The sequence below is a fragment of the Austrofundulus limnaeus genome, unplaced genomic scaffold (genome assembly GCF_001266775.1).
Source record: "Austrofundulus limnaeus strain Quisiro unplaced genomic scaffold, Austrofundulus_limnaeus-1.0 Scaffold471, whole genome shotgun sequence".
NCBI lineage: Eukaryota > Metazoa > Chordata > Actinopteri > Cyprinodontiformes > Rivulidae > Austrofundulus > Austrofundulus limnaeus.
Window position 1 is genome coordinate 22,015 of NW_013952873.1, and position 9,842 is coordinate 31,856.

General features: G+C 39.5%; 1 protein-coding gene across 1 annotated transcript; it reads right to left on the reverse strand.

Annotated features, from left to right (window-relative positions):
* Nucleotides 1-248: 248 nt before the first annotated feature.
* Nucleotides 249-8,977, reverse strand: bckdha (branched chain keto acid dehydrogenase E1 subunit alpha). Its single transcript, XM_014025364.1, has 8 exons — nucleotides 8,709-8,977; nucleotides 6,960-7,136; nucleotides 6,793-6,879; nucleotides 6,594-6,702; nucleotides 5,170-5,331; nucleotides 4,870-5,076; nucleotides 4,615-4,756; nucleotides 249-730 (listed from the first exon to the last, which is right to left on the reverse strand). The coding sequence occupies exons 1-8, from the start codon at nucleotides 8,820-8,822 to the stop codon at nucleotides 388-390; spliced, it is 1,341 nt and encodes a 446-aa protein (XP_013880818.1). The 5' UTR covers nucleotides 8,823-8,977; the 3' UTR covers nucleotides 249-387.
* Between the last annotated feature and the right edge of the window lie 865 nt (nucleotides 8,978-9,842).

Sequence of the window (9,842 nt, forward strand, 5' to 3'; positions counted from 1 at the left end):
TGTTTTTCCCTCTTTTGAAAACAACTTCAGTATTATTTTGAGAAAATATGAAGTTTCTTTAAATCAAAACCCGCATTTGATCAGATATTTTATAATTACCTAGTACTTGATGTGAATCACACTAGATCAATTTTTAACTCCGAATCTGTAAAACTGAACGAGCAGCCGCCATGTTTTTGTACTGGCTAATATCAGTTAGCTGTGTTTGCTAACGTGTTCAAATATGGACCACTTCTTTACTAAATGACTAAAGCTGTAGAACTGTTATTTTTATGTAACAGAGTGGAAATGTAGTTTTGACCCTTTTATTTCTTCCCGAACGAAACGACAAACTCCGCTACACGAACACGGGGTGCGGTTAACGTCAGTCCCACTTCTGGGGCGCAGTTATTTCTCGTACAGGTCGAGGGGGTAGTGTTCCTTGTACTGCTGCACGTGCCTCCACATGGCCTCCCTCTGCTTGCTCAGGCCCGGCGTCATCTCGTGGTACACGTCCGTGAACATCAGCTCCACGTTGGGCTTCAGGCGCCTCTCCGCGCGCTCGAACGCCTCCATCACCGTCTTGCGGGACTGCTTGCGCCAGCCGCGCTCGTCGTCCTCGCTCCACCAGCTGCGGGCCGTCATGTAGTGCCTCAGCCTGGAGATGGGGTGGTCCTGCTTGTCCCAGTAGTTCACCTCGTCCACCGAGCGGTAGGCCGAGCTGTCGTCGCTGGTGCTGTGGTGCCCGATTCTGAAAGTAAACAAGTTTCACTCTCTTTGTTCAAAATCTTAACTCGTGACTTATTTATCTCTGAAACATTCTTAAAATTACAAGATCTGAAACAAAAGTAATACAATCTAATTTAATTTCCTCACATCAACTATAAAAACTTGAATGATGCAGTATAAAATGTGATTTAAGTATTTGCAAACCTCAAACTCATTTTATTGACAATGAAACAAAATGTTTTGAGTTTCAGTTTTGACTGTGGCTTGTGGAAAAACACAGAGTTTATTGTGGAGTTATTAGTGGGGGGGAGTTCAACGTGAAGAAATTTGATCTGGTTTGAACGTTGATGAAACCGCCCGAGGCTGAACAGGTTGGCCAACTAAAACATAGTAAAAATATAATCACTCGTTACATCTTTCTGCATACTTTCCTGGTCGGTCATCTTCATGTTTCCCTTGATGTTTGATTGCAAACAGAAGTTAAAGGTACCTTACAACATTTTTCAGGTAATGAACTCACTGGCTTGGAATGATGGCGAGAAATAAAACGTTTATAAAGATTAAAAAAATCTGCGTTATTAATTTATTGTTATTTTTTTTACCACAAATCAATGGTTAATGTGTCCTTAAATTAAATATTTGTGATGCCGACCATCATTAGTGTTTGTGAGGATGGATGAAATATACGGTCCAAAGTTTGAGGTTCAAACAAAGCTGAAATTTTTTTGCTTTTAACATTTCTATATTTTACTTTAACTTTTGTTTTCTTGAACTTATGAGAGTTTTAATGAGTTATATTAATAATTTAGCACTGAAGAGCTAAAAAATGCTAAGTGCTAGATTATAGGTAGAAGCGTCAAAAGGCTTAGCTTAAAGCTAAATTAGCACGCTTAGCTTAAAGTCTTAATTAAAGCAAATTTAGCAGGCTTAGCTTAAAGGCTTAATTAAAGCAAATTTAGCAGGCTTAGCTCAAAGCTAATTTAACAGGCTTGGCTTAAAATTAATTTAGCAGAAGTGTCTTCTTCTACATTAGCTGCTAAGCCTTTTGATGTTTCTACCCAGCTACTTCTGAGAAGAGTAGCTATAACCTATGAGAAGCAGAACACTAGCTGAAAGTAACATAAGGTTAACTTAAAGCCAAAATTGGTAATAAGCTAGCTAAAAGCTGCAAAATGAAAGCTAAAAACTAAAAAGTAGCATAAGAATTAGTGGTAGGCACAGTTACGCTAATATCTGCTAATAGCATAACTAGCTTCTCATTTAGCGATTTAGCTTTTTTTTTTTTTTGCTAACCTTGGAAACTGTTAGCAGCTCGATTAGCTTCTGCTAATTTGAACACAGACTGTTATGGCAATATTTATTTAACAACAGAGACAGAAATACGCTGGTCAAGAATGAAGGTACTCCGTGAGATGATCAGCTGAGTTTTATTGCAACAACAGGAACACAGAGAACGTGGCCTGTCTCTGTGCCTCTCTGTCAGTCTCTCCACACTGCTCACTGTCTCACTCTGTTGCACCCTGTGTCTCGAGAGGCCTCATATACAGCATTCTGTCATCTTAGCAAGATTTGATACAAGGTCAATGGAAAACACAAAGATAAACACAAGTGATATCTAAGAATGATTATTGTTGTTAGCAGATCTTGTTCTGACTTTAATCATTCTGTCTGCAGATGAACAGCATGCCAGGAAAATCTAGGTCATTAAAGGATGTCATGAATTACTTGCTTAAACATAAAAGTATTAGTTCTATTACACAGACAGTAATTTTCTAATCTGTATGGCGGTTTAGAGTAAGAGTTATGATTCTCATTTAGCGGGTTGGTGGTTAAAGAAGTTGGCTGAACCCACCACTTCAGGAAGTAGCTAAAGCAGCTAAAAATGTTTTAAAAGGAACTGAAGAGATGTCTGAGGAAAAGATTAATAAATTAACATTTAAAACAGCTAAAGTGCGCAGAAGAAGCTACATTGCAATTTTTTTTTATTATTTTGTTAACGCTGAATCATCAGTTTTCAGTTAAAGTGTCTGAATGTTGGAGTCGACCCTCAGACATTCAGAAAAACATCTTCAAACATCTTTTCTGGTGTCTTTAAAGATGTTTTCAGCTGCTGTGAGACGATTATGAGCCAGGAGGAGAAAAAAAAAACTAAGGCTGATTTATTGATCTAATGACTTAATCATTGGATATTAGAGGGAGTTGTTCAAAACGTAAGGCCTTTCAGTCACAGTTGAAGGTATGAACGGCTCAAAGCGTCTGAGGAGAAACGCTGAGACTGAACAGGTGGAGCATGATCGAAAAGCTCAATTAAATTAATTTCCCGTTTGGCATTTCTGGTTCTTCCTGGAAGTCGTCAAGATGTCACGAAAATCCTTTGTGCAACAATAAAACACTCAAAGCTCTCAGGAGGATGAACGGATCCAGAAAACCTGTTTTTCTGTTGTTTATTCTGTCATTTATTTAAACCATCAGTAAATTTACTGTCTAAACAAGCTGTTTCATCTGTAAACTCAAAGAAAGGTTGGGCGTGGGAAGGTTTTTTCCCCTCATTTTCACCTGAAGGTAACGAACCTTCGCAGCGATTTTAACAAAAACACCAAAATAAAAATGGCTAAATTTAGAAAAGGAGCTAAAATATTTGGTGTGGCAGCAGCTGAGCATCCTTAGTGTTAACTTGTCTGTTAGCGAAATACCTCAAAAAATCGAGTATAAATTATCGTGCCGAGTTTTGCCTTTCCGACACACTTGAACGCATCACTAGCCCCCTCCCTTCTGGACGCGGAGAGAGTGCGTAGGGAAAACATGGCGGCAGCGGGAGATTCGGGTGAGCATGAGACTAAAACTGAAGACAACTCAGATAAATTAGATTAATAATCTGTAGTTTGGATTTTGTAACGAGGATGTCGAACAAAATGCGGTAATTTGCAAAACATCCCGTTCTGGATCAGTCGAGTTTATCGTCACTGTTTATCGTTACTTACCGGAATAGTCCGGTAGTACACTAATTATTATTATTTTTCTTATTTTTACTTTGATCTATGTTTATTTTTTATTGTTACTATCTTTAATTCTATTATTATTGCTACAATTGATAATGTCACACAGCATTGGATTACATACAACATACATCATGGATTGATGTATGTATCCGCTGCTGCTACTACACCTGAATTTCCCTGCGTGATGTTTCTATTCTATTCTATTCTATTCTATTCTATTCTATTCTATTCTATTCTATTCTATTCTATTCTATTCTACTTTTATTTTTGTATTTTAAAGCCATTATATTTTATAATTTTATATGTTTTATGTTGAAAGCACAAGAGCACCTTTTTGTTTCAAATGTTTATTTTTCCCTTTTGCTTGATGCACTTTTTTGCTGCTATGATCCATTCATTTTTGAGTTCTTAAGGGCCACTATCCAGCATGTTTTCTTGTTTCCCTGCTCAGCCACGCCTGATGTTCATGACCAGATGATTTACAGACTTCTGCAGACTTTAAAGAGGTAATTAAATGACTGAATCAGGTGTGTTGGAACAGAGAAACAGGTTAAACATGCAGGACTGTGGCCCTCGAGGACCTGAGTTTGACACACCTGATCTTGAGTGTCGACAACAAAAAGACAGAAGCAATTATTCCACGTGTGTGAGAAACTGATGGTTATAATGGTTAAAACAGAACATTTAAATTTGTTCAGATTCAGTATTCAAATTATTTTTGATCAGTTTTTAATCATTTTTTTCATCGATTTTGGAGGTATCGTGATATATATCGTGTATCGCGATACAGCCGAAAAATATCGGGATCTAAGATTTTCCTCATATCGCCCAGCCCTACTCTCAGCTGCTACCACATCATCCTTTATCTGTGAAGAATACGAGGTTGTATTTTTTGTAAGGTTCTCACCTGTAGGTCATGGCCTCGATCAGGAAAGGCTGATTTTCAGCCACGGCCCGGCGGCGAGCTTCCTTCGTGGCGTTGTACACGGCAAACACGTCGTTGCCGTCGACGCGAATGGACAGCATGCCGTAACCCGGCCCGCGGGCAGCTAAAGAACGAGAGAAACAAAAAACATAAACAAAACAAACAAACAAAAAAAAACCGATCAGATGTAAAAAAGGATGGGGTCAAGTTCACACGGAAATCCAAACCCGAGCTTACCGATGCCGTCCCCTCTGTACTGCTCGTTAGTGGGGGTGGAGATGGCGTAGCCGTTGTTGCGGCAGAAGAAGATCAGCGGGCACTCCAGCGTGGCGGAGAAGTTGAAGCCGGCGTGTGCGTCCCCTTCGCTGGCCGCCCCCTCCCCGAAGTAACAGATCACGGCCCGGTTGGCGTTCTCGCGCTTTATGGCGTACGCAGCTCCGGCCGCTGGGGGTGCGACGGAAAATCGAAAACCTTTTTAGATCTTTAAAAAACAACAACAACAACAAGAAGACAGAGGAGGTGCAAACAGCAACTCACCTTGAGGAATCTGCGTGGCCAGAGGAGACGAGATGGTGACGAAGTTGAGGTCTTTGGAGCCGTAGTGGACGGGCATCTGGCGGCCCTTCCCGAGGTCGTCGGCGTTGGCGTAACACTGAGCCATGAAGCGATCCAGAGGGAAACCACGGTACATCAGAACTCCTGCCAGGTCAAACGGAAACGGTTTAAAAGTGGCAGGGATGACAGATCCCAGCTCATGATCCATAAAACAGACTTAGAGACACGTCTGAGTGATATGTGGCGGCCATCTTTAATATATTTATTTACAAACGGGCTGAAAAGTCGTCAGGGTTTTCTCGTTCACCTCACGTGTTTCAGCCAAGTGCTTCTTCAGAAAGCAGGCCGTCGGCTCAGATGTTTGCATGAGCCGAGCTTTGCATAGACTCACAACAGACGGAGGGAAAATTTGTTTTACACAGACATGCCCGGCGGGTTGAAACTCCTTGGAAGATAAAAGTAAAAGCCGAGCTTTGCTTGAAGGAAGGCACATCCCTTGTTGCTTTTTGGGTCAAAGCTTCAGACTCCGATCAGGTTGCGGCTGTTTTTTGTTTTAGCTCAATCTCTGTGAAATGTATCGAGTCATGTTTGTGTTTCCTAATTAGCTGTGGGGCCGACTTGAATGGGGTTGACTTCATGTAAATCTAATGAGCGTCGTTAAAATCCATCATGAGATATTTTGCTAACAGACTTCATTGACTAGAATAAAGTCTAAGCAGAATTTCAAATAAAGATCTCAGCTACTATCACGCCAAATTCTAGGTCAGAATCTGTAAAACTGACTTGGTTATAGTCAGTTCTGTGTTTTTTTATTAAAATATCAGTTGAATCTGGCAGCCTGATTACATAAGCTAATGCATAGTTATAGTTAAAGTGCCTGTGACATCAAATTTTTTATAATAAATATGAACGTTTTTCTGGAAGGATAACATTGATGACATATTGTAAAAAAAAGATTTCACGTCGCTGAGATAAACAGTTGTTGAGATATTTGCATGTGAAGAAACAGGAAGTGATGTCAAAGGGGAATGTCTGAATGTAAAAAGAGGGTTGCTAAAATGGCTAACAACACACACTGTAGAAAATAAAATATTTCTTTAGATTATTTTAATCACTATTATAGAGAGATGAGAAAGAGTCATAGATCAAATAATAGTTTAAATAAACAAAAAAAAACAGTTTTCTTTGTTAAAGAGTTCTCCTTTGATGTCACTTCCTGTTTCAATTTAGCTGAGCCAAATTCAAAAGAAAACATGCTAGTTATGTGACATAACAGATAAAATCATGTGTATTATGCTAAGTTTCTTAAATATAAATATATTTTCTTTGACTTTTTGTATTTGACTAATATGCATGTCACAAGCCCTTTAAGACACTATGAAAACATTTAGCTACTCAGACCTCACCGGCTTCTCTGTATTGACCAAAAACCAGGTCGTTTGGCTCGAGAGCTGCAGCGCTGCCGATGTGCGTCCCCTCCTCGCCGTAATTAGTCATGTAGAAGGAGATTCGACCCTTTAACAGAAAAAAAACAAACAAAAAAACAATGCGTCACATTCACGATGCTCAAAACCAGGAAGTGCAAAGAAGAAAAAAACGGCGCACCTGTCTCTGGGACTCGTAGAGGATGCGATCCATCGTGTTCAATAAGGTCATCTTCTGGTAAAAGTTCAGCACCGTCTCTTTGGAGAGCTGAGCGGGAAGAGGGACGAAATCAGACGGCAGAGTTTCAGGAGCAGTTTGAAATGCTGTTGGCGATGAGGCGGGCGTACCTGAGGGTCCTCAGAGGGGTTGATGATTTTACCCTGCCTGTCCATGACCCGGTACACCGGGATGCCCGAGATCACGTTGGGCTGGATGAATTCGAGGTGGTCCACATATTCTGCTGAGGCTCCGGGGAACTGAGGCTTATCCAGCGACGAGTCATCGGGCTGCTGCTGCACGACGGCCTGAGGGAGGAAAAACACGAAACTTATCAACAAACAGACCCATTTCAAGAGTCACAGGCAAAGATTTAAAAATAAATCTTCCCCTAGTCCAGTAATTAATTGTAACTCGATGTTTCAGTGCATCCTGCGAGTATTTTCACACAACAAATGCAGTAACATTCCTGTCCTTCTACTTCAGCAGGAGATAAAAAGACTAAAATGTTTCTATTTTAATAAACTCTCCATTGTCCCGCCACAAAAGAAGAGGCTATAATAGTTTCCTTCATTTTAACACGAGATAACAAAATGTTTTATTTACACGGGTGTGCTGGAACTGTGAGGGAGTGCCTCACTAACAGACTGTGACGTGAACATTTACATTACACACACAGCTAAATGAAACATGACCGAGTAAAACACTCATATACATATGTTTAAATACATTTTTAATGAAGTCGAGAAACATTTAGAAATAAAATAAACACATTGTTCGGGTAAAAAAAAACCTTAAAAAGTATTGCATTTGTAGAAAAACAAAGAAAACTGATTTGTACATTTGGATTATACTATAAATTTACAACCACACTGACTCTGATGCAAAACACAAAATATTTACTAAATTTGGATGATAATTAGATATTTGCCCCTGTTTAAGTTGAATTTTCTTGAGACAAAAATGATTTTCCATTGGATTTTAATTAGGATTCATGTAAAAAATTCAAAGTTAATTTTAATTAAATGTTTACAAATGTTGAAAAATTGTTTTGAAAGTTTAATTTAGAGCACGAAAAACTAAATATTTCCATTTTAAATGTTTATCCTTGAATTTATGACCTGTATTGAAGCACTGCTGACGTGCAGGTGCAACCGTAGGTGTTGTAAATGAACTGGTACACCTGCAGGTTTCTGCGTCACGCCCCTCCGTTCGACCAATGGAAGGAAACTAGCTACAACTTTAGCCGGTGTTGTACGAAATTCAGTACCCCTGTGAAAATCTGTTTCCCCTGTGTTGGAAGCGCCTCCCTCATAGGATTGGTCTGACGTTATGCCTGGAACAGTGATTCTCTCTAAGGTTTAACCACTAGGAGGAACAGATTTTCACAGGGGAACTGAAATTCGCACAACACCGGCTAGCTATTAGCATCAGAACAAGATCCACATAATGTCAATGCTTCAGATTTTAAACAATAAACAAAATTACCCAAAGTTGATTTTTTTAATTAAAACAACATAGCAGGATTAGTTTGCTTTGACGTAGCTGCTTTAAAGACACTAAATAGTGATATTAATGATGTTAGCTTTCCAGCTCACAACTCCAGTCATCGCGATAATTAAAGATAACCGCGTTTTTGTAAAATCTTGAATTATTTCCTACCTGTTGCAACAAAACAGGTTTATTTGCACTTATTCGTTTTATTGCAGCTAATGCATTTGGCCAAATTTGATCATTTTTGGGTGAGCAGTCGGAGAGACCCACAAAAAATCAGGCCGGTTTTCAATAACCTCTGCTTGATCTCTAGATAACTCGACCTCGGCTCGCCCTCGCGGTGTCTTTTCCTCGGTTTTGGGAACTTTTGAACGGTTTTTACTCACGCTGAACCTGAAGGACCGACGCTGGAGGAGCCGGGACGTCTTCAGCCCTGCTGCCTGACGGACAGCGTGAAAACAGGACCCGTATATTCTGCTCATGTTGCTCACAGCCGCCATCTTGGAATTCCGGCGGTTTGTTTGATCTCTCTAAGATCGCGTGTTAGTAAATTTTAACGGTATAACAAATGTTTTTGAAAGACAGTAAAGGAGTCCTCTCTGTTTTCTTTCTACGAGCTGGCTTCTTCGCCAGCCGGGGAGACAAGGATGGCGGCTGTGCTGCCCCCTACGGGTCAGCACGTGAATGACACGAGGATCTTTAGAATGACGCCGTCCTCTGGCGACCTCTGCTGGACGCAATGAACTTAACAGCCACCTTCTCTGGGGTTTTCTCCATCAATAAAAATCAACTGAAATAACTCAATTCAGAAACATTTATCTAACAACATATATATTTTATTTTGTACATATTGTCGAAGTCTTTCACTCACATACGCTCTGACTCATGGTCACCACAATCTCACAACTAAACCAGAGACTAAACGCTTCAACGCGACTTATTTTACAGAGAATAAAAAAAAAGACATAAAAATGTCGTTACACTATTAACAACAGTTATTTAAAGAAAACAAAAACTACCCTACATTTCCCACAAATTGCTGCATGACCACTGCGTAAGCTGAGTTTGCATGTTCTCATTTCAAAACAAAACCCAAGTTTCAAGTAAACCATAATTAAACCAAACTGTTGTTACAAACTGTTTGATTTGCATCTGATACTAATATAAAATAATTCAAAGGGTCGATTTCAAACGCTTTATGAACATTTAACCACATTCTCTTTGTGTGTGTTGACGGTGACTGCTGGTGTGGTAGCTGAACTACATTGAGTTTGTACTTATGTGTGATTTTAAAATAGAAAAACTCCCTGTCAATTTATCAAATTTTCATAAACAAATGCTGCTGGCATGATCTTTAATTTATAAACATAACTTTTCTCCGCGTATATGTTTTATTTGGAACAACCAGCACATTAGATACAAAAACAAACCTACAGTGGTTTGCAAAAGTATTCATACCCCTTGAACTTTTCCATATTTTGTCACATTACAACCACAAACATAAATATATTTCACTGGAA